The following is a 26,596-nucleotide window of genomic DNA, read 5'->3' as shown; positions in this document are numbered from 1 at the left end:
GTCCTGCACAGGATATGACTCAAATTATGAAAGTCCCTTCTAGGGGTCCACATAATCCCTGTTACATAATATTCTTTCATGAAGTAGCAAGGTTGAAAAGTAGAACATAAAAATGGATCAGAATAGCAATGTGGGTACAAAAATTATTATTAACAAAAATCTCTTGATTTTCTACTATGTGCAAGTAAGTCTTTTATTCTCAGGAAAAGTAAGGATAAATATATACATATGTAAATATATCTATATTAATTTAGGGAGAATATTCAACAGTATTATGTGTGGTTGAATTGCTTATTCTTTATTAAAATTAATATTTTATGTGAAAAATAAGGAAATTCAGAGATGTGACCTGTATATTTCTCTATCAAGGTAACTATTTTGGGGGCTAATACATAGTCTTCTCTGATCATTGGGGGATGTATCCAAAGACCCCCCCAATGAATGCCTGAAACTGTGGATATTACCACAACCCATATATCATGCTTTTTCCTATACATACAAAACTATGATTAAGTTTAATTTATTTATTAGGCACATTTAGAGATTTAAACCTGTTTTAGTCGGCTTTTTCATTGCTGTGACTAAAAGATCTGACCAGCATAACTGTAGAGGAGGAAAAGTTTTATTAGGGGCTCACAGTTTCAGAAGTCACAGTCCATGGACAGCAGGCTCCATTCCTCAGGATTCAAGGTGAAGCTGAACATCATGGTGGAAGAGTGTGGCAGAGGGAAGCAGCTCACATGATGATCAGAAAGCAGAGCCAGAGCTCCATTTGCCAGACACAAATATATACCCCAAAGCCAGGACCCCAATGCTCACCTCCTCCAGCCACACCCTACCTGCTTTCAATTACCACCCAATTAATCCCATTAGGTGATTAATTCACTAATTGGTTGAGGCTCTCATAACCCAACCATTTCTCCTCTGAACCTTCTTGCATTGTCTCACACATGAGCTTTGGGGGGATACCTCATATCCAAACCATAACAAACCCATAATTAATAATAAAATTGAGTAATTATGACAATATACTTTAAAAAATGATTACTCCTGTCTTTTCACTTAAAGGAAGTATTTTACAGCTTCTCCTGGGCATATTCAAATTACAAACATCCCACTACTCATGCTTTGGAGCTATTAGGTTAAAATAAAGGTTACTTGAACACAAATCCTGATTCAATTACTGTGATACCATGACAGTTGATCTGACAACCGAGGTAACTACCAAGTACCTAATGTGCAAGTAGAATATACTGTATGGAAACATTGGACCAAGGGATGATTCACATCCTGAGCAGAACCAAGAGGGATGGCCTACTGCTTAGAATGGTGCACAATTTAACACTTATGAATTGTTCATTTCTGAATACTCCATTTCATGTTTTTTGACCATGGTTAACTAAAAGTAACTGAAATCATGGAAAGCTAAACCATAAATCAGGGGGATTACTGTATATGCAATGAATATCAACCAGGCAGCCCTGGATATCCTGGCTAACCATTAGCTGGTAGGGCAGAATTGTTAAAAAAAAAAAAAAACATACTTTACAGCTGGATATTTATGAACCCTCTAACCCCTTACACACACACACACCCAAAGTATACAACTCATGTTTCAGAGAGCAGAGTAGAACAATAGGAAGGAGTTAGATTTTTTTCCTCCATGCCAATTTTATTTTATCTCTGTGATCCTCCTCTGCAGGCTGATGATAGTCTCAAGGACATGTGTTTTATCTCTTTCAAGGTGGATTTTATTTTCAACTGTGATTATCTTGTATCTTAAGTGGTCTTTCTGAGAATCAGAATCGTATAGATTCTATGAGGTTCTTTTTTTTTTTTTTTTTTTTTTTCAAATTTCCTAATACCTGATTTCCCATATAGATTCAAACTCTCTACCATACAACCAGACCGCCCAGACCGTGGGCTGAATGAAGGGAACTAACGCCATCCACAGCAGCTTTCTCTGCAGGGTAGGAACAAGCGCTCTCCCCCACACCCACACATCATTGGTGTGAATTTTCTGCTCACCTTAGCTCTTCCAGAACTGAAATGTGGAGGCAAAGATCTTGAGGCTGCTATTATCTTGGCTCTTGACTGGGCCAAATTACCTGAGCAAAAAAAAAGATAAAAAACTTAAATTAAAGGAAAAGTTAAGAAAACTTGATCATGAGTGAATTCTCCCTTTGCGTTTTTATCTTTTTAAAAAAACTTTTCAGGGCTGGAGATGTGGCTCAGCGGTAGCGCGCTCGCCTGGCATGCGTGCGGCCCGGGTTCGATCCTCAGCACCACATACCAACAAAGATGTTGTGTCCGCCGAGAACTAAAAAATAAATATTAAAAAAAAACTTTTCAAATGATCTATTTGAAAAAATTTGAATTTTGTAACATCAATTATATCAATTACAATAATTACCTTTAGACTGTAAGTAATTTTAAATAATTTATAAAATAAATTGCATTTACATGAGTTTTACAAGCAACAAAAAGTATCTAATTTACAAACATAGAAGGAAATTACTTCAACATAATAAAGAATACGAAAAGCCTACACCTAATATCATGCTCAACAGTGAAAAAGTGCCAGCTTTTCTTCTAAGATCAGGAAGGTCTAAGTAGTACACTCACTACTTCTATTTAACAAAATACTAGAAGTCCTAACTAGAAGAATTACGCAAGAAAAAGAAAGAAAATCACCTAAATCAGAAAATAAGTAAAATTATTCAAGATTATGTCATCATAGATGACATAATCTTATGGAAACCCTGAAGAGTCCACATTAAGAAGATAATGTGGCTGGGGATGTGGCTCCCGCGGTATAGCACACTCGCCTGGCATGCGCAGGGTGCTGGGTTCGGTCCTCAACACCACATAAAAATAAAATAAAGATATTAAAAAAAAAACAGAGACAGAAATACCTTTAAAAAAAAGAAGATAATGTCAGCACTAATAAATGAATTTAACAAATATGCTTTATAGAAAATCAGCCTACAAAAATCAGTCATATTGCTCTACAATAACAATAGACTAAATGAAAAAATTAAGAAAATAATTAAATTTACAATAACATAAAAAAGAATATAATACTTAAGCATAAATTTAATCAAACTGCAAATTCAATATGATCCCTATCAAAACTTCAATGATATTTTTGCAGAAATAGAGAAAAAAAATCCCAAAATTTGTTTGGAACCACAAAGGGTCTCAAAAGCTGAAATGATCTTGAGAAAGATAAAAACTGGAGGCTTCACATTTCCTGACTTCAAAACACATTACAAAGCTATAGTAATCAACACAGTATGGTACTAGCATAAAGACAGACACATAGACCAATGAAACAGAGTGCCCAGAAATAAACTCACATATCTATGACCACATATCTATGATCCTTGACAAGGGTGCTGAGACTGTAGTCTGCATGCTAAGGAATGAAAATGAATTCTTATATTATACACAGAAATAAATTAAAAATGAATTAAAGACTTAAGCATGAGGCTGGACACAATAAAACTCCTAGAAGAAAACAAAGAAGAGAGGCCTCATGACACTGATCTTGGCGATGAGATTTTGGGTATGACACTAACAGCGCAAGCAACAATAGACGAGTTAGGCTACATGAAAGCAATGCTTTTGTGCAGCCAAAGCAAAATCTACAGGGTGGGAGAAAACATTTGCAAGCCACATATCAGATTGGGGTAAATATTCAAAAGACATAGGCACACCTACAATTCAATAGCAAAAAAAAAAGGTAACCCAATTAAAATATGGGCAAAGGAATTGCATAGACATATCTCCACAGAAAGCATATATGGCCTCAAAGGTATGTGAAAAGATGTTCAATATCTGAATACTAGGGAAATTAAAATCAATTCACAATGAAATATTACATTGTGGCTGTTAAGATAGCCAGTTATAAAAATAAAGCTTAAAAAGTAGAAAATTACAAATGTTGAAGGTGTGGGAAAAAAATGAACCTTTTACACTATTGGTTTAGAAAACATACTATGGCAGTTTTTCAAAATTTAATAAGAGATCTACCAAATCATCCAGAAACCTCACTTGAATATTTATCTCAAATCATTGAGAACAGGATCTTGAAGACAGATTCACACTCCATATGCATTGCACCATTATTCACTATTATGCAGAGGTGGAAACAAATAAGTGTTCCTTATCAGATGAATGTGGCATATACATACAATGGCATATTATTCAGCCTTAAAAAAGAAGGAAATACTGTCATCTGTTAAACATGGATAAATCTGAAAGCTTTAGATTTATTTCAGTGAAATAAACCCATCACAGAAGAACAAATATTTCATGACTCCACTCAGATGAGGTATGTGAGGTCGTCAAACTCGCAAAAACTGAGAATAGAATGCTGACTGCCAGGGGCTAGGGCGAGAGGAAATGGGAATTGATGTGTGCTGAGTACAGAGTACAGTCATGCAGGCTTTAGAGACCTGCTTACAACAACACACATGTGGCTAAGGATATTGCACACTTAATAATACTCTAGGAAGGGAGATTTCATGCTATGTGATTTTTACTACCAAAAAAAAAAAACAGAGCCTGGCTACTCATATGAATATGAATATGAATATGAATATGGAGAAAAAAGATGCTGGTGGGAATTTTCCCATTAAGAAACTGACAGGGAAGGCCACTGTGAAGATTTGAGACAGGGGCACTGATTCTCAGATGAAGTAGTAAGGGTCCTGTAGGGAAGGAAAAAAGACTTTTCTCCTCAGCCATCCTAGTTTCATGGCTGAGGCCCTCAGAACAAAAGACAAACATGCAAATGTAAGTAACATAAGTTTTATAAAACACTGGGAGACTTAATAAAGAAGTGAAATAGAAAGTGTGAAGAAATATGCTAGAAAAAAGAATATGCTCTAATAGTGTAGGTCAAACATCCCTAATCTGAAATTCCAAAATTCAAATGCTCCTAAACCTGAAATTTTTGAGACTGATCTGATGCTACAAGTTGAGAATCTGCCCCCTTAAACTTTGTTCCATGCACAAAGTTGTTGTTGAGATTATTATTATTGTTACTGATGCTAGGGATTGAGACCAGGGCCTGGCAAATGTTAAGCATGGGTTCTACCACTGAGCCCCATTCACAAAATTATTTAAATTTATTGTGTAAAAAAGAGGGTGGGGTTGGAGTTCAAAAGGTAGAGTGTTTGCCTAGCATGTGCAAGACTCTGGGTTCAATCCCTTGTACCATACACTCACACACACACACATACACACACTCACACACACACACAAATACATATACATATGTAAAATATTTATCATAAACATATAAACATATTCTACATTATAATATTTATATCATGTGTATATTGACATGAATACATATAGATCACTATATTTATATCATTCATATTAATACCTACATATATATCAGTATAAATTTATTATTATATAAGTATATGTGACATACAAATATACATACATAATATAAAATTACCTCCACACCATTTGAATGAGGTTTTTGTGAAACATGAATGAATTTTGTCTTTAGACTTGGGTCCCATGCCCAAGGTATCTCGTTATGCATATGCAAATATTCACAAATTTAAAAAATAAACATTCAAAATCTTAAACATGTCTGGTCCCAAGCATTTTGGATAAGGGATATTCAATCTATATACAACTATTTGTTGTGAACAATTGACATAGATCTCAAAGCAAGAATAGAAAGCAAGAGAAGGCCAGAGAATCTCACCGAGTAGTCAAATAAAAAAGAAGAGAGAGAGAGAGAGAGAGAGAGAGAGAGAGAGAGAGAGAGAGAGAGAGAGAGATAAATGAAGGGTGCTGCTGCTTTTACCTTTGAAGGCTCAGAGTGTCCTCAGACTCTCTTCTCCCCTCCTGGCTACCACCTACCCTTTATCAGACCAAGTGTGTGAAGAGATTTGTTTGCATTTTTACCCACAGTGTCATTTGATTCTGAAGCAAAATAAAAAGTTGTCAAAGAAAGGAAATGCTGCAATTTGTGCATATGCAAGATGCACAAAGTTTTAGCGAGTCTAGCACAAAGATGTCCAAATGTTTTCTCTGGCGATATCTTCAGAGGCTAAACTGTGATTAATAGCCCAGAAAGAACCCTTTGAAGCGGGATTGGTGACATCAAAGTCGTAATCCAGGGGTGGCAGGAGCTCTATAATGAGTGGGAAGCATTTTAACACATTTCAAAGGATTTACAGCATGAATAAACAATAGACCTCAGCAGATGCGCCACACACACCTTCCAGAAACATAACCTATAAGAAGTTTCCATTTTAATTTAAATGTAAATACAGTGTTCACACTCCTTTCAAATGTTAAGCATCCTCCCTGCTTCACCCCCAGATAGCCTCTTCCTGGCTAAGCACTCCTCCTGGCCCAGAACCCCCTCCTCCTACAATTCTCAGAAATTGTGACTGTATCTGTGGAAAGAGAACACGGAAGTCAGAGGCCTCTGGTGGAATTTACATCCTATGCAAGGAACTGGGTTAAGAGAGAATCTGAAAGGGAGCTTACAGGCAACCCCACATGATTTCCCTGCTTCCATCTTAAAGGGAAAGAGATAGGGGATCTGAAGACAGAGCTGGTGCTTCTAAAAGATGGCAATTTCCCACCTTCTTCCTAAGATTTTCATCTCTGGGGAAACACTTGGCACCGTCATTTCATCTTTAGTTGTTTCTTAAAAATTGCCCCCAAATGTTGGACTGTTGTTTTAAATAATCTAGGGTTGACTTTAGTCTCCCTCTGCTGCCCCCTCTGGGCTGACCTGACTCGGTGCAGGGCACTGGTGAGTAGATAGACATTCATTTGGGAAATAGTCCTATTCTCTCTCCAAACAAGAAATACTAATTTATGATTGCACAGTAATGCTGAAATGTCAAAAAAAAGATGTTTCAAATTTCTACAAATACAAGGAGTTGTAAAAAAAATTCAAATCTTCAGGTCATGTTATAAGATTAAGTCATCTAAGTAGACTGGAAGATTAAAACTTTTACCTCACAGTTAGCTTAGATACCAAGAATGGACATCATATCTTATTGTCCACATTATAATAACTATAATACTATTCCTGCCTCCATTAGCATCATTAGCATGAACTTTTTTTTTGGGGGGGGGGGTGCGTCGTGGGGTGGGGGAGAGTGTCCTGCCCAGGCAAACAATGATTATTCACTTCCTGAAAGACTCAACAACTCTTTCATAGAAAGTGTCATCTATGACTTAAAATTAAAAAAAAAAAAAGTGTCAACTGTTAGTTGATGCACTGTGGTTCTACGAATCCTTCTTTCAAACCCCTTGCCTTCCTGATTCCAGCAATCCTGGACTGCAATAGTGTGATCCTTACCCAATCCTAATCAAAGGCGCTCACTATGAAAGACCTGCCTAAATCAAAAGGGGCTGTGAAGGGAAGGAATCAAGAAAATATGAGAGAGTTGGTAATGTAGTTTTATTTCTCAAAAAATTCTGACTTTGGCTTCCTTTCTCCAAGGCACTGGCAAAAGTCTGAGAGGTGGTCTCCCTCGCCTCTGTAAGCAAAAAACTGTGCTTTGTCTCATAGAGAGGTTGGGTTAGGACAGACCTATGCCATAATAATACTTGCAGTGGTTGAAATATTGTGGCTAGCAAAATGCAAGGTGTTTAATTCAATAGCTCTATTAAAACACATTATAGAGCCAGGCAGTTCCCAGCAGCTCAGAAGCTAAGGCAGGAGGATCATGAGCTCAAAGCCAGCCTTAGCAATTTAGCAAAGCCCTGTCTGTAAATAAAATATTAAAAGGACTTGGAGATGTGGCTCAGGGGTTAAGTGTCCCTTGGTTCAATTTCCCGTACCAAAAAAAAAAAACCAAAAAAACCAAAATCACCCTATAGAATTTTGCATGCTAAAAAAAATTTTTAGTTCATCTTTACATAACCATCTATCCTAAATCTATAACAAGGACTTGCTCAGATTTGATATTAAAGAAACTTAAGATAGCCATAAAATATGACAGAGCTGCAGGAGGCCAACTAGAAGAAAATGTATGTTCTGTCTTGCCGTGTTTACTTTTCCTCCTGACACTTATCTGTGGCTCTAAGGGTTAATATTAATAAGTGGGCAGAGCCGGGTGGAAGAGTTCCCAGTCCACATGGACACAGCCTAATCTCTCATGACAAGAACAAGGATGATTTATACAGAGAAAAGGGGGCTGTGGTTTTGTGAAGGAAGGAATCAAGAATACATAAGAGGGCTGGTGATATAGCTTGGTGGTAGAAGGCTTGCCTGGCATGTTCCAGGGGTCCTGGGGTCTAGCTTCAGCACAGTGGGGGAGGGGGAATAACCCTTTCTCCCATCTGTTCTATTAAAGGAAGAAATGCACAGATAACAAGTCCATTCTTTTCTAAATACATAACTTTGCTTTTATCATGCACGTGGGAAATTTAAAGACCAAAGAAACACCTTCTCCATTTTGGTATTGCTTTCTAATTGGCAGTTGTAAGGAATTGCTGCGTAATTACCACATCCAAACTATCTGCTTGAAGGATTATTATTATTATTAAGAAAATAAATAATATCTTAAAAGATTTGAGACCCAGAAATCTCAAATTACAAAGCTGGAAAAAAACTAGTGATTTTTTTTCCTCCCTCCTTAAGCCTTAAAACTTATAAATAGGATGTCAGCCCAGCAAACAATTGGTCTAGTCCCAGACTGTTACCAGGAGGTAAGCAGGTTTTCTTTCCTGACACAGTAAATAGTGAATTGCTGTTTTCTGTATCTTTTTGCTACAACAGCAGAAGTTGCCAGTTCAGTCTGCCTTAATGACAAGAATTTCCTCTTAGAACCAAATGAAGGATGTTCATCCCCTTCTTTAATTTTATTGTTTTGTTTTATTTTACTTTTAGTTTTAATCTATTATTGGAACCAGGGTTATTTTACCACTGAGCTACATTTCCAGTCTTTTTATTTTTTGTTTTGAGCTAGGGTCTTACTGGGACTTTATTAATCGCTAAGGCTGGCCTTGAACTTAAAATCCTCCTGCCTCAGTCTCCCAAATCAATGGAATTACAGGCATGCACCACCATGCCTAGATCATCCCCTTGATTGATTGATTTTGGTGGTGTTTGCTTGGGAAAACATGGCTGCCACAGGACAGAATGGATGATCACAAATGTACTATAGCCTAGACTGCTGACATCTGCCTAACATCTACCCAGAAGACCTGACTCATTCCAACAAATGAAAAGAAATCCATATATCCATATCTGTCAGCATCCACGTGTCACTGAGGTACACAAATGGCATATTCCAATGTCAGAGCAACAATATTTGTAAAAAATATATTAAGGGTCTCCTATGAGTCCTTCTTTTTCCTGAAATTGAACCTAGGGGTACTCTACCACTGAGTTAAATTTTTTTTGTTTTTGTTTTTGTTTTTAATCTTAAGACAGATCCTTGCTAAGTTGCCCAGGCTGGCCTCAAACTTGCAATCCTCATGTCTCAGTCTCCTGAGAAGCTGGAATTATAAGTGTGTATCACCACACCCAGCTGTTTCTGTGGATCTTACAAAGATGAATAAAATAGTTCCCCCCCGCCTCCCAGGGAGAGATAGCCTAGAGAAACTGTTAAGGGAAGGAGACAGGACTTTAAAACAATTCATTGCAATTTGGAGCAGAAAGTATTCTAATAAAACTCTAAATAAAATGACACAACAGAAGGTAAGATTTCCTGAGAGAATGAGAAAAGACCTTGAAGAGTTGGCAGTGGACTACAAAGCTACACTTTGAAGACTTAACAGGAGTTTGACAGGAGAGGGAATAGATTTTATTTGAAAGACCTGAGCAAGAAAGATGCAGAGTGACAATCTGGAAGTTCCAGAAGGTTCCAGAGAGGTTGTATGGCAAAATCCCAGGAAGCATCTCATTTTAAAACTAGACATTTAATAATAACATTAAAACATTCATTATTTTACCCTGGTAAGCATAAACACAAGCAATTCCTTATCAATGAAAATAGTGGGCAGTTTTCGGGGGAAGAAATCACAGAAAAGGAAGAGTTTGCTTAGGCATCATAAATCACTTGTGGAACCATGAACAAAAGCTTTGCTTCACTCTTCCAGTGGCCTTTAAGCAGAATGTCCATTCATTGTGTATTTAGAGGTAAGCGGTTTGTCTACAAGCTACTAGGGCACTCGTGCCAGTTAATTTGTATACAGTGCTAATGATTTTAAAGTCTTCAGTCGAATCTTGTGAGTTAGGTAGTTAAACGTAAAGAAAGCGACATTTCATATCCTAAGACTAGCATCCTAAATAAAATGTCCAGGCAGGAGAGAATAAATATTACTGAAGATATATATATATATATATATATATATATTAAAAAAAACTATCCCTAAAAATTCTGCTTAACTCACCTTACCTATTGATAGGGGGAGGGGGGTGAATACCACGACTCCCCCAAACACCTATGCATCCTATGTTTTCAATTAAGACACCAAGAGCTACATGAAGCTTCATAAAACAAGATAGTGTTAGCTTCCCATTATGCAGGTTGGCAATTCAGTGCCTGGAAATGTAAACACTATCTTGGACCTCCATCTTTAGCATGGAAGCAATGGAAAGAACCCTAGACTTGAAACTGAGAAACAGATTCTTATCTCAGTCCTGCCATCGTCTTAAGGTCCCGCTTGTATAACATGTCACAGGGGAGTTTGAGTAAATCAATGTTTTCTGCTCATGTACCATAGCATTCTGCCTTGTGGCCGGAGTGCACACATTTTGGGTCTGCACAAATTCATCTAGATCAAGGTTGGGGGGTATGGTGTCCAGAAGGGTGGAATCTGTGAGCGGGAACTTCAAGGGACAACATAAGGTCATTCTGCTGCCAAACAAAGATTTTGTAACATCTGAGGCCAGGACATGTGGGAGCTTTACTTGGTTGTAAATGAGAGGGTTAGTTAGAGCAGTAAACAGTACTTCTTAAAAAGCAACAACATGCTGAACAACAAGCAAACTAGTGAGGGTAATAACTGTTGGTGCCGCAGGGCACGGTGGTGCATGCATAATCCCAGCAAGGCTGAGACCGGGGATTGACAGTTCAAGGCCAGCCTGGGCAATTTAGTGAGAGCCTGTCTCAAAACAAAAAAAAAAAAATAAAAATAAAAGAGGCTGCATATGTAGCTCAGTGGTAGAGTACCCGGGGTTCCATCCCCAGTACTAACAAAACCCAAATATTGTGGATGCAAATTGGAATTAAAAAAAAAAAAAGTTGAGTAATGGAGTAATGATAGGCTTCTATTCAGCTCTGAAATTCTATCTATGGTTGTGAAAAATATTCTGAAAGACCCCTGAGATGAGGGTAATAAGAAAAAATAGAGAAAATTAAACTAAAATCTGCAGAATGTATTATTTCTTAGCCTTTAGATAGGTGACAGAAGGGGAGGGGCTTATATAAATTGAGAAAACTTAGATAATGGTTTTGCTGAGAAAATGTAGATGGTTTTACCAAAGCCTGGATATTTGATTTGTCAATGGTCTCGTCACAGCTGACCAGGAGCAAGCAGTAATGCTGTTTCTATGGTCTCTCCGGCTATTATACCTCGTCCCTCACTTTGCTATGGTGACTAAAATGAATTTATTCAGCTTTCTAATTTTTATGTCTTTCCTGTTCCTTAGCACATGAGGAAGGGGACACAGGCTTAGTTTTTGCTTCCTCTTAAAAATGTTTTTAAGATAAATGAATTCAAGGTTTGCATCTTCAACAATAGATACTTCATAGTATCTATTCTCCTAGTAAAAATTATGCCTCTTTCAATTTGGATATTAGCAAATATTAGCCATTTTTAAAAATTGGGTACTTATGCAAAGATAACTGCCAATTATATGACCCTTTTTTCTACTGAATCCCTGAAAGCAGCCCAAATTAGCTTTTGATCTGTAGATCAAGTTGAATTTTAACATTTATCAGTTTTTCTGCTTCATACCTAGGAAAGACAACTCCTTATCATTAACTCCTTTATAAAAGTGCCTAGTATGAGATACAGGTATATATCCTTGAGAAAAACTACAGCAACTTGAGAATCCAGAAGTCAGAAGTAGCATACTGAGAAAGGCAGCATTCCACGGAAAACAAAACTGGCAACATGCCTAATTAACAGCATCATTCATAGCTACAAAGCCAGAGGTTTTCCCATTTACTTGGGAGGCTAAGGCAGGAGAATCTTTAAATTCATAGCCAGCCTAGGCAACTTAGCAAGACCCTGTCTCAAAATAAAAAGGGTTGGGGATATAGCTCAGAGTTAGAACACTTGTCTAGCATACACAAAGCCCAGGAGGAAAAAAAAATCTATTACAACCTAAGTCCATAAGATAAGACTTTAGAAAGTTTTAAAACACAGTTATTCTGAATACTATATCACAATTCTATAAAACCAAGTTCTCAAAAAAGTGAGCCCATACTTGAGAAATAATGTAACTTTTATTTTTTAAAAGTTACATTAACTTGGGCTGAGGGTTGTAGCTCAGCGGTAGAGCATTTGCCTAGCACATGCGAGGCCCTGGGTTCGATCCTCAGCACCACATATAAATAAATAAAAAGAAAAGTATTGTGTCCAACTACAAATAAAAATAAATATTTTTAAAAAGTTGCATTAACTTGGTTTCCTTTTTTTTTCTTCTTCTTCTTTTTTTTGGTGGGGGGGGCACAGATAGGGTACTGAGAATTGAACCCAGGGGCATTTTATCACTGAGCTACATTCCCAGTCCTTTTTTATTTTTCATTTTGAGACAGGTCTCACTAAGTCTTGCTAAGTTGCTGAGGCTGGCCCCAAATTTGTGAACCTCTGGCTCCAGCCTCAAAGTTGCTGGGTTTACAGTCTTACACCATTGCTTGCACTTCATTCACTAACATACCTACAAGATTCAGTGAAAGAAGACTTTCTGGGTACTTTGTGAATTGGTAAACAAACAAAAAAACCCAAACACACACTTCTCTCTCTCTCTTTCCCTCTCTTTCTGGGTGATATATCGATAAATAGATACACACATGCACTCTGTACATATATATAGTATACGAGAAAACTTATCTTCTGTCCCTCCTTATCTATAAGGTATGAGAAATGTGTGTGCATGGCTGTCCAGAAAACCTCTGGCAGTGTAGGATGTATAGAGCACAAGTCTTACAGCAGGTGCCGATTTTTAAAACTTCCTAAAGTCTTACCTTACAGATTTAGGATGTAATTAATTACTGTCTCTGCCCCTCCCTCCACCCCTCGGGCCTTGTGCATGCTAGGCAAGTGTTCCACCTCTGAGCTATATCCCCAGTCCATTTTATTTTGGGACAGGATCTTACATCACGCATAGGCTGACCATGAATTTAATGATCCTGCTGTCTCAGCCTCCCAAGTAGCTGGGACTATAGGTGTATGTCACTGCATGGGTCTCTGATTAGAACCTATTGAGGCCAGCAAAAATTATTTATCTGAAGAAGGTATTCTACAAGCACCACAACTGTCTGATAATTCTCCAGCTGCAGCTCTATGCACGAATGTCTGGATCCTATCAAGTCAAGCTACCTTATATTGGTATTCACCTCTAAATGGTACATGGATTCCTTTTAGAAGTCACAAGCTCTTTGAAGCCAGGCACCAAGTATCTATTTATTTTCCCATTTATTAATTAAAAAAATATTTCTTCAGGGCTGGGAATGTAGCTTAGTGGTAAAGCACTTGCCTAATATCCTTGAGGCCCTGGGTTCAATCTCTAGCACCACCAAAAACAAACAAACTTTCAGCACCTGCTATAAGACTTGCAGTGTGCACTACACATGACACTAAAGAATAAAAAGTTCATTGAAGACACTATGATGCTCAAGAATCTTTAAAATTATTTCTACCTTTGCCTCCTAGAAATGGATCATATCCACCAGCTCTTCACAAACTTCAGTATGACAGATTCTTCGTTCAGTCATCCAAGAACACTTATGGCTCATTATTCCAAGAAGCTAAGCAATCGTGAGCCATTTTGCAAAGTTAGTGCAACACCATGATGAGTAATACATTTCTGGTTTAAATATTTCTAGAGAATGTCTCATCAAAGCCAAATGATGCAACACTGAAAGCTACCCATGAATCTTATTAACACTGTGCCTTTGACTCCCCCTTGGATCTTAAGTGTCCCAAGGACAGGAACTAAGTCTACTCTATTTACCTGTCCCTAGTACTAAGCATTCAAGAAATAAGAGTCAATGAATTGTGTTGCAATATATTTTTATTTAACATGACATCCAAAGCTCTCTAGGACCAGGCACTAGCTTACCTCATTTTTCTTCATGTTTCCTAAATTCTTAGTTGATCTCTAGGCATGCTCTGATTCTTTCATAGTTCAGACTCTTGGCTCAAGGTATTTGATGCCTACATTGCAGAGGGGCAGTGAGTGATTAAGAATTTGAATTTTGAGAGCCGCCGCCCGTGCCTGCAAGGTAGGCAGACCTGCGACCAACCAGCAGAACAGGCCCAGAGGCCCACCGGAGTGGTACACACATCACCCCAATTGGAGGAAGGGCCCAGCTGCTGCCTGCAAGGTAGGCAGACCGCGCATCCTGGAGAAGGGGCCCAGCACGGCAGATAGATCACCCCTATTGGAGGAGGGGCCCAGCCGTTGCCCGCAAGGTAGGCAGATCGTGAGACCCTGAGAAGGGGCCCAGCGGCCCACTGGCATGATAGACAGATCACCCCAATTGGAGGAGGAGCACAGATGCCACCCGCGCCTGCAAGGGAGACTTTGCAACTATACAAGAGCAATATAAATATATAGGGGGGAAATTCAATAACACAACAGTTTCACCAAGCAGAAAGAAACGCGAGCAGTATGAAAAGACAAGGAAAGAAAGGACCACAGCAATGCAGGTCAACTCAACTATAGAAGAGGTAATATCTGCAGCAGATGGAATGTCAGATAAAGAATTCAGGATATACATGCTTCAGATGATCTGGAGTCTCAAGGAAGACATTAGACAGCGAAATCAGACAATGAAAGATCACTTCGACAATAAATTACATAAACAAATCCAAGAAGCAAAAGATCAACTATACAGGGAGATAGAGGTTATAAAAAAACAAACAAACAGAAATTCTAGAAATGCAGGAAGCAATAAACCAACTTAAAAACTTAAATGAGAATACTACCAGCAGAGTAGAACACTTAGAAGACAGAACATCAGACAATGAAGACAAAGTATTTCAACTTGAAAAGAACATAGAGAGCTCAGCGAGACTGTTAAGAAACCATGAGCAGAACATCCAAGAAATATGGGATAACATAAAGAGTCATTGGGATACAGGAAGGTATAGAGGTCCAAACCAAAGGAATGAGCAATCTGTTCAACAAAATAATACAAGAAAACTTCCCAGACTTGAAAAATGAGACAGAATCCCAAATCCTAGAAGCCTATAGGACGCGGAATGTGCAAAATCATAAGAGATCCACACCTAGACACATTATAATGAAGATGCCCAACATACATAATAAGGAGAGAATTTTAAAAGCTACAAGAGAAAGGAAGCAGATTACATTTAGGGGTAAACCAATCAGGATAACAGCTGATCTCTCAACACAGACTCTGAAAGCTAGAAGATCCTGGAACAACATATTTCAAACACTGAAAGAAAATGGGTTCCAATCAAGAATTGTGTATCCAGCAAAATTAAGCTTCAGGATAGAAGATGAAATTAAAACCTTCCACGATAAACAAAAGTTAAAAGAATTTGCAGCTAGAAAACCATCTCTTCAAAACATCCTCGGCAAAACATTACAGGAAGAGGAAATGGAAAATAACAATGAAAACCAACAGTGGGAGGTAGTACAGTAAAGGGAAAAAATAATCAAAGAGGAAAAACAAACCATGTTAAGTAACATAAATAAACAAATATGGCTGGAAGAACAATCCATATCCCAATAATAACCCTAAATGTTAATGCCTTAAACTCACCAATTAAGAGACACAGGCTAGTAGAATGGATCAAAAAAAAGGAACCAACAATATGCTGCCTACGGGACACACATTTGATAGGAAAAGACATACATAGACTGAAGGTGAAAGGTTGGGATAAATCATATCACTCATATAGATTTCAGAAACAAGCAGGAGTATCCGTATTCATATCAAATAAAACAGATTTCAAGCCAAAGTTAATCAAAAGGGATAAAGAGGGACACTACATACTGCTCAAGGGAACCATACACCAACAAGATATAACAATCATAAATATATATGCCCCAAACAATGGTGCAGCTATGTTCATCAAACAAACTCTTCTCAAGTTCAAGAGTCTAATGGACCACCATACAATAATTATGGGAGACTTCATCACACCTCTCTCACCACTGGACACATCTTTCAAACAAAAGTTGAATAAAGAAACTATAGAACTCAATAATACAATTAATAACCTAGACTTAATTGACATATATAGAATATACCACACAACATCAAGCAGTTACATTTTTTTCTCAGCAGCACATGGATCCTTCTCAAAAATAGATCATATATTATGTCATAGGGCAACTCTTAGAAATTATAAAGGAGTAGAGATAATACCATGCATCCAATCTGATCATAATGGAATAAAACTGGAAATCAACAATAAAAGAAGGAAGGAAAAATCATGCATCACTTGGAGAATGAAACAATAGGTTACTGAATGATCAATGGGTTATATAAGACACCAAGGAGGAAATTAAAAAATTCTTAGAGATAAATGAAAACACAGACACAACATATCAGAATCTATGGGACACAATGAAAGTAGTTCTAAGAGGAAAATTCATTGCTTGGAGTTCATTCCTTAAAAAAAGAAGAAAACAACAAATAAATGATTTCACACTTCATCTCAAAATCCTAGAAAAAGAAGAGCAAAACAACAGCAAAAGAAGTAGAAGGCAAGAAATAATTAAAACCAGAGCTGAAATCAATGAAATCAAAACAAAAGAAACAATTGAAAAAATTGACAAAACTAAAAGTTGGTTCTTTGAAAAAATAAATAAGATTGATAGACCACTAGCCACGCTAACAAAGAGAAGAAGAGAGAGAACTCAAATTACTAGCACACGGGATGAAAAAGGCAATATCACAACAGACACTTCAGAAATACAGAAGATAATTAGAAATTATTTTGAATCCTTATATTCCATTAAAATAGAAGATAGTGAAGGCATCGATAAATTTCTTAAGTCATATGATCTGCCCAGATTGAGTCAGGAGGATATACACAACCTAAACAGACCAATATCAATTGAGGAAATAGAAGAAGCCATCAAAAGATTACCAACTAAGAAAAGCCCAGGACCAGATGGGTATACAGCAGAGTTTTTCAAAACCTTTAAAGAAGAACTAATACCAATACTTTTCAAGCTATTTCAGGAAATAGAAAAAGAGGGAGAACTTCCAAATTCATTCTACGAGGCCAACATCACCCTGATTCCTAAACCAGACAAAGACATTCAAAGAAAGAAAAATACAGAACAATATCTCTAATGAACCTAGATGCAAAAATCCTCAATAAAATTCTGGCGACTTGGATACAAAAACATATCAAAAAGATAGTGCATCATGATCAAGTAGGATTCATCCCTGGGATGCAAGGCTGGTTCAATATATGGAAATCAATAAATGTTATTCACCACATCAATAGACTTAAAGATAAGAACCATATGATCATCTCGATAGTCGCAGAAAAAGCATTTGACAAAGTATAGCATCCCTTTATGTTCAAAACTCTAGAAAAACTAGGGATAACAGGAACATACCTCAATATTGTAAAAGCTATCTATGCTAAGCCTCAGGCTAGCATCATTCTGAATGGAGAAAAACTGAAGGCATTCCCTCTAAAATCTGGAACAAGACAGGGATGCCCTCTCTCACCACTTCTGTTCAACATTGTTCTCGAAACATGGGCCAGAGCAATTAGACAGACGAAAGAAATTAAAGGCATAAAAATAGGAAAACAAGAACTTAAATTATCACTATTTGCGGATGATATGATCCTTTACCTAGAAGACCCAAAAGGGTCTACAAAGAAACTATTAGAGCTAATAAATGAATTCAGCAAAGTGGCAGGATATAAAATCAACACACATAAATCAAAGGCATTCCTGTATATCAGTGACAAATCCTCTGAAATGGAAATGAGGACAACCACTTCATTCACAATATCCTCAAAAAAAAATAAAATACTTGGGAATCAACCTAACAAAAGAGGTGAAAGACTTATACAATGAAAACTACAGAACCCTAAAGAGAGAAATAGAAGAAGATCTTAGAAGATGGAAAAATATACCCTGTTCATAGATAGGCAGAACTAACATCATCAAAATGGTGATATTACCAAAAGTTCTCTATAGGTTTAATGCAATGCCAATCAAAATCCCAACAGCATTTCTTGTAGAAATAGAGAAAGCAATCATGAAATTCAAATGGAAAAATAAAAGACCCAGAATAGCAAAAACAACTCTAAGCAGGAAGTATGAATTAGGCGGTATAGCGATACCAGAGTTCAAACTGTACTACAAAGCAATAGTAATAAAAACAGAGTGGTACTGGTACCAAAACAGGCAGGTGGACCAATGGTACAGAATAGAGGACACAGAAACCAATCCACAAAATTACAACTTTCTTATATTTGATAAAGGGGCTAAAAGCATTCAATGGAGGAAGGATAGCATCTTCAACAAATGGTGCTGGGAAAACTGGAAATCCTTATGCAACAAAATGAAACTGAATCCCTTTCTCTCACCATGCACAAAAGTTAAATCAAAATGGATCAAGGAGCTTGATATCAAATCAGAGACACGGCGTCTGATAGAAGAAAAAGTTGGCTACGATCTACATACTGTGGGGTCAGGCTCCAAATTCCTCAATAGGACACCCATAGCACAAGAGTTAATAACAAGAATCAACAAATGGGACTTACTTAAACTAAAAAGTTTTTTTCTCAGCAAGAGAAACAATAAGAGAGGTAAATAGGGAGCCTACATCCTGGGAACAAATCTTTACTCCTCACACTTCAGATAGAGCCTTAATATCCAGAGTATACAAAGAACTCAAAAAATTAAGCAATAAGAAAACAAATAACCCAATCAACAAATGGGCCAAGGACCTGAACAGACACTTCTCAGAGGAGGACATACAATCAATCAACAAGTACATGAAAAAAATGCTCACCATCTCTAGCAGTCAGAGAAATGCAAATCAAAACCACCCTAAGATACCATCTCACTCCAGTAAGATTGGCAGCCATTATGAAGTCAAACAACAAGTGCTGGTGAGGATGTGGGAAAAAGGGTACACTTGTACATTGCTGGTGGGACTGCAAATTGGTGCGGCCAATTTGGAAAGCAGTATGGAGATTTCTTGGAAAGCTGGGAATGGAACCACCATTTGACCAGCTATTCCCCTTCTGGGTCTATTCCCTTAAAACCTAAAAAGAGCATACTACAGGGACACTGCTACATCGATGTTCATAGCAGCACAATTCACAATAGCAAGACTGTGGAACCAACCTAGATGCCCTTCAATAGACGAATGGATAAAAAAATGTGGTATTTATACACAATGGAGTATTACTCTGCATTAAAAAATGACAAAATCATAGAATTTGGAGGGAAATGGATGGCATTAGAGCAGATTATGCTAAGTGAAGCTAGCCAATCCCTAAAAAACAAATGCCAAATGTCTTCTTTGATATAAGCAGAGTAACTAAGAACAGAGTAGGGAGGAAGAGCATGAGAAGAAGATTAACATTAAATAGGGACAAGAGGTGGGAGGGAAAGGGAGAGAGAAGGGAAATTGCATGGAAATGGAAGGAGACCCTCAGGGTTATACAAAATTACATACAAGACTAAGAGAGGGGAAAGGGAAAAAAACAAGGGGGAGAAATGAATTACAGTAGATGGGGCAGAGAGAGAAGATGGGAGGGGAGGGGAGGGGAGGGGAGGAGAGGGGGGATAGTAGAGGATAGGAAAGGCAGCAGAATACATCAGACACTAGTATAGCAACATGTAAATCAGTGGATGTGTAGCCGATGTGATTCTGCAATCTGTATACGGGGTAAAAATGGGAGTTCATAACCCACTTGAATCAAAGTGTGAAATATGATATATCAAGAACTATGTAATGTTTTGAACAACCAACAATAAAAATTTAAAAAAAAAAGAATTTGAATTTTGAAGTCAAAACACCTTGGATTTGTCTCAGTTCTGTCACTTGTTAGGAAGTCCTGGACAACTTATTTGCCTTCTTACTGACTGGGTTCCATCACCCAGACACAGAGAGCTGGGTGAATATTTACTGAGTTTGGGGAATCAAGTGTTTCTGTTAAATTGATAGTTAGAGAGTTTCAGTGGCAGTGGAGATGCAGGTGCTGATGGTGCAGGGAATTTACCTGGAGCCATGTGGAACCTCTGGAGTTCTTGATTGGGAGGAATTCTAGTTGAAGCTAAGTCACTTGACTCTGCTTACTGACCATCCCTTCATCATATATTTTGGGCTTTACAAAAACTGCTATTGATTAAAGTTTCTGGTTAATCAGAGATTTTACAGATTTATCCAATTTTCTATTGCCTAGAGTCTCATTAAATGTTGATTTGGATGACTAGAGGGAAAAGTAAATAAATTTGAGGATTTAAGGCTTGAGGGTTTGTTTTATTTTTTCCTGGTTATCTTCTTAAGATATTAATAAATTAATAAACTGTGATCCTGGGGATTTTGAACCCAGTGATCCTTTGCCACTAAGCTGCATAGCCAACCCCCACCATTTTTGTTGTTTAATTTTATTTTGAGACAAAGGTTTACTAAGTTGCTGAGGCTGGCCTCAAACTTTTGATTCTCCTGCCTCAGCCTCCAGAGTTGCTGGGATTACAGGTATGCACCTCCCCATATCTGACTTTTTAAGGTATTAAGACATGAAAATTATAAAATCTCAACAAAGAGTGAGAGAAAAGGGGGAAGGTGACCCATAGTAATGTATAATTTTATCTATTGCTTTTAAAAAAAATCAGAGATCAAGAAAATAAATGTAGAAATCCATTTATTTTGTCCCATATCTGTTCCTCTGCTCCAGGTCAGAATAGATACTAACATTTGTTGAATATGTATGATATAGTAGATACTATGCTAAGTGTTTAAAATTACTTACTTAATATAACAACACTGTGAGCCATGCCATCTGTCCACAAAGAAAGGAAACTGAGGCAAATGATGTTCAAGCCCCTTCCCCAAGGTCAGAGCACTAAGCAGATATGCTGAGAGAGCTCATCAAGATGCCCTAATTAAACTGTGGTTGTTTCAGAGATGTTTAGACTACCCAAGGCAGACCATTGAGTGATTGATGAGGTTGCTGACTGACCAAGCTGATTGAACCCCATTGATTTTATACGAGGTCTGATTTTTTTTCATCATTTATACACCAAAGCAAGTCAACAGAATAGGGGTCCCATTGACTACTCAGCTGTCACTATTGCTAGGGCTAAGCCAAACCTAATAATCTGGAAAACAGTTGATGTGGTTTTTATATAACTTGAACTACTCTTATGAAGAGCAAAGAATGAAACAACTTATACTAAGATTAAACCTTAATAAAATCTTAGCAGTCCTGTCTGTCAACCTCCAATTCTCCAGCTCAGTTAGGCAATATTTAATTTAGTTTACTGATGTCTCACATGTGCAGTGGGATAAAGTTCAAAATTGTTGCTCCACATAGCTGTGGTTTACAGTGTCTCTTTGCACAACATGTTGGCACAAAAACAAATGATTATTATATACTTCAAACATATGCACCAGACTATTAGGAGCTGTTCTAAAGAGAAAAATATAGTTTCTATTAACATGATCCAAATTCCTGGGGGAAAAATAGTATTAAGTTTGGATCACTTCTAAATAAAGTGATCATAATTATAATGGCTTTGTTTCTAATTTATTTGATTTAAAGTTCCTAGAGTTATCGAGAGAGAGAGAGAGAGAGAGAGAGAGAGAGAGAGAGAGAGAGAGAATGGGTATGAATGACCTGAAAATTCCATTATAGATTTCATAGTGGCATAAATTAATAAACTGTAAATGGCTTTGAGAGTTCTCCAATAGAAACTATTGAAATATGAAATGATATGGGAATGAAAAAACCTTTAATTTTAAACAGGAACATTTTCTTTTTCTACAAATGAGAAGGATACTGGTAAAGAAAAGTAGACTCTATTTTCTTGCATTTCTGACCATTGGGAAAATCAAAGCTGCTATATTTGCTACACTTGACAGGATCACTAAAGAAATAAAACAAAAGAGCTGAACTGCCACTTAAAAATAAAATGCACAGTCGTTATCATATTTAGGAGCTATGCAGGAACTATTAAGATGTGCTGGAGGGAGATAGTGAATCTGATTTACAAGATACTAATTTTTCCAATATGAGACTCTTTACCACAACTCATTATTGAAATCTATTTTCTTTTTCCCTGAAGCCAAAGCAGCAAGAGAGCTCCTAGAGCTAGGAAAATAGGAGGAACTTTGAGAAATGGATTTGAGCCCCACCCTGGAAGGGTTCTCTGGATGAGAAAGACTTGAGGAGAAAAATCCTGGGATTTGCAGTGCCTCCGTGAGGCCCATATGATCCTCCACCCTCAAGATGTTTTTCACAAAAAGGATCTTACACTAGTTTCATAAGCCTGAACATGAAAGCCATGTCTTAGCATTTCTGCAGTAAAGATATCTATTGGACTTTCGGAATCAATATTCTCCTACCTTTTGACAATTATGAGAATATGATTCACCTCACATCTCTTCACATCCCACAAGACTAGTGTTTCCTGAAACACATGGTGGAAAACATGGTTCTATACTGAAAATACTAGGCTTTTCTGTGGCTGCAAAGAGCCAAGGGAACCGAAGAAAAGCTTGTGTTGGGGCTGTGCAACATTAGAACAACAACTTCTCTCACACACTGAGAAGAGTCTGAAGTTAAGCCTGCGTGTAACAAAACATTAGTTTAAGAAGGTGAGACACAACTCTAAACCCAGCTACTCCAGAGGCTGAGGCAGGAGGATGGCAAGTTTGAAGTCAGTCTGGACAACTTAGTGGGAACTGGTTTCAAAATAAAATTGACAAAAAAGTGCTGTCTTGGGTTCAATCTCAAGTGTTCAATGAGAGAGGAAAGGAGGAAGGAAGAGAAAGAAAAAGGAAAAAAAAAGAAAGAAAGAGATGAATCCACCTATCACCTGGCGTTATTCTCTTTGGGTTGACCATCATGAGGGGCATAATGACATTTCTGCATAGTGGTCAATATAGCAACTAGTAAGTGAAACGTGGCTCGTCTGAATTGAGAAGTTCCCTAAATATAAAGCACACACCAGATTTTGAAGACAGTACGGAAGATGTAAAATATCTCAATAATTTTATGTTAACTACATGTTAAATGATAATAAATTTTAGCTGGCCCACATCTATAATCCCAGTGGCTCAGGAGACTGAGTCAGTAGGATCTTGAGTTAAAAGCCAGCCTCATCAATGGCAAGGAGCTAAGCAACTCAGTGAGACCCTGTCTCTAAATCAAATACAAAATAGGGCTGGGGATGTAGCTCAGTGGTTGAGTGCTCTTGAGTTCAATCCCCGGTTCCAAAAGAAAAAAACCCAAAAAACTATAATATATTTGATGAGTTAAAGATGTAATATTGACATTGATTTCACCTGTTTCTTTTCACTTTTTAAAATATGGCCAGTAGGTAACTGGGCAGCATTATACTCTAAGGTTCTTCAAAAAGAGCCAATTGAGAAATTTCAAACCATTGCAACTCAAAACAACATTTCAGTTAGAGATTATTAGGGGTCCCTTATCTGGAGACTCTTCTTAAAACCCTTCTTTATAGATGGGGAAGGTGGTCAGAGCCAAGTTCAGATAGATCTCTATAGATGGGGAAGGTGGAGAAGGTGGTCAGAGCCAAGTTCAGGTAGATCTCAGCCTGCGATCTCTGTATTCCACCCCAGCTGGTGGGGTAGGAGAAACTGCAGACAGAACTTCTACAAACAAAGAAGCATTTCAACTGCTTCTATCTGACCAAAAAGAAAACGGCACTTGTAGAGTACAAATTCAAAACCTAAAGGCATCCTGGAGTGTGTCTTGGGTTGGGGAGCAAGGAAAATTTCAAAAGATGCCCTCTTCACTCTGTGCCACCCCACACAATCATCCTGCCCTCAGCAAGCCTAACCAAGTTAGTCAAGATAATGGGAGTCTCAAGGACAAGGGCCAAAAATCATTAACAAGAGGCCAAGGAGCCAGTAAAGCATGGTTTCTGCCAGGGCTGCTGCTCCTTCGGTCTATTTACAGAAGCCACGGAGCCCCAGCCCCAGCCACTTGGGCCCCACAGCTGGAGCAGTGAGGCGGGATGCACCCCGAGTCCACCGGTTCAGGGCTGCGGGAGAAGCTGCTCCCCGCACCTTCTGTCCTTTAATCAGAAGAATGTAACGCTGTTTCTGGGAAAGCCCACCCCGCCCACTCGCCTGGGGAAGGCGACGGCAATCACTTTCAGATGGCAGCAGTCACTGCAAGCCACAGCTGCAGTCCCCCGCAGGAGTCCCAATGAGGACCTCATCCTCCTCTCTCTAGATTCAGAATACAGAGTTCTGTCTGGAGCTCCTTCTGAAGTTCACAGCTTGTTAAAATAGACCTCGGGCTCCGCAGGGCTTGCAGCCCACATGTCTGATGTGCTTCAAGCAACTCTCCGGACTACAGGGAGATTCTGTTCACAAACCACTCTCAGGCTCCACGGACCACCTCCGACATGCCAGCTCCTCTCTAGGAGCTGAAAACAGGAGCCCACTACAGTCATGAAATCCTTGTGCTCCAGGACTTAGATTGAAGAGGCGCCAGGAGTTTCACCCCACCCAGAATTCTTGGAGGAGGTGGTGCTGGGGCTGAGTTTTGAGGGAGTGGACAGGTATGGAAAGTGTGGTGATGTGGAGGGGAGTAGCAGAAGTCACTCTGGAGAACAGAATTAGTATGGAGTTGTGAAGCAATGTGATAGTACTGGCCAGATGTACTGTATAAATGCAGTAGAAGACACCACCTCTATTCCCATCAGAGCTTGCCATTTTAGCAGACAGAAAATAAGATGGTTACATGAGACCGCAGCACCTCAGGGCAGACCAAGGTGCTGAGGTGCACAAGTTCAGCTGTAGATTGTTTTAGAGGAGGATACTGTGTAATTAACATATGCTGTTTCATTATTCACAAGTGACCTGACCCTCAGTGTCATTGCCTGTTTCCTGAAACAAGAATCTTACTGTTACTCACTGTAGACTAGGTGCTAAAAAAAAAAAAAAAAAAAAAAAAAAAAAAAAAAAAAAAAAAAAAAAAACAATCCTCAGCTAATGATGGAAACTGCCAGTCTCCCAGAAAACTTTTTGGTTCTCAGCCTGTGCTTTGGACATGAACTCAGTGACTGCAGATACCTACGCTTATCCCCAGGTATCAGAATACAGAAACAAGAAACAGCTTCACTGTTGTTTCTGATTTCTCCCACTTCCGTGAGAAGAGCAGCTCCTTAACTATATCTCAGGCCCATTTCATAGATTTACAGGTATAATCACTGAGACACGTCCCCAGCCCTTTTTATTTTTTATTTTGAGACAGGGTCTCCCTAGGTTGCTCAGGGACTTGCTAAATTGTTGAGGCTGACTTTGAACTTTTGATCCTCCTGCCTCAGCCTCCTGAGCTTCTGGGATTACAGGTGTGCACCACTGTACCTGGCTTGTTGCTTATTTTTAACCTTTAATATATCAGCACAAAGGTGTTTTTGTTGTTGTTTTGTTTTGTTTTGTACTGGGGATTGAACCCAAGGACACTCAACCACTGAGCTATATCCCCTCCCCTTTTCATCAAGAGACTATATATAAATGTACACCAAGTTGTACAAGTTGCTATCAGTAAGTTGCACAAGCTGGCCTTGAACTTGAGATCCTCCTATCTCAGCCACCCAAGTCACTGAGATTATAGGCATGAGCCACTGTATTTGTCTTTAAAGCTCTTTTTCCTACTCTCCCCTCCCCTAGGCTGGATGTACTGGCTTTAGTGGCTTGTAGACTGGCTCTTCTATGGACCAGCTCCTGGGGTGTGGGGAACAGAGGAGGGAGGAGAGGGCAGAACTCTCCTTCCCTGATAGGGGACCCTACAGGCCCTTTCTGGCTCCTCACCAGGATCCTTGTGCTTCATATGGAGAGCTGGTAGCACACCCCCCCCCCCCCGCCCAGAGTTAAGGAACTCACACTCAACAGCTAACCTAGCTCTTTGTGACCTTTTAAGGACTGAGTTGTATCCTCTCAAAAGTCTTAGTTCTATAACCCCGAGTACCTCAGACTGTGACTCAACTTGGATGAAGGGTCTTTAAAATTGAAATGAAATTATTTTAATTTTAAAGGGTCTTTAAAATTAAAATAAGTCTGTTAGAGTGAACCCTAATCCAATGTGATTGTTGTTAAAAGAGGAGATTAGGACACAGATGACATGGCCAAGGGGTGACCATGTGAGAACACAGTGAGGAGGGCTATCTGCAAGCCAAGGAAAGAGGCCACCGAAG

At 38.4% G+C, this 26,596-nt stretch overlaps 1 protein-coding gene across 1 annotated transcript in view; it reads right to left on the bottom strand.

Moving 5' to 3' along the window:
* Myo3b (myosin IIIB) overlaps window positions 1-26,596 on the bottom strand; it is a 449,152-nt gene that overhangs the window by 206,302 nt on the left and 216,254 nt on the right. Inside the window, exon 24 of the mRNA XM_077794873.1 lies at window positions 2,029-2,108. Within this exon, the coding sequence (XP_077650999.1) occupies window positions 2,029-2,108 (80 nt within the window). The remainder of the gene's footprint in view (window positions 1-2,028; window positions 2,109-26,596) is intronic.

This window comes from Urocitellus parryii, chromosome 1 (genome assembly GCF_045843805.1).
Source record: "Urocitellus parryii isolate mUroPar1 chromosome 1, mUroPar1.hap1, whole genome shotgun sequence".
Classification (NCBI taxonomy): domain Eukaryota; kingdom Metazoa; phylum Chordata; class Mammalia; order Rodentia; family Sciuridae; genus Urocitellus; species Urocitellus parryii.
Note: the sequence above shows the minus strand (reverse complement) of the source record. Positions and strands in the feature narration are given on the sequence as shown.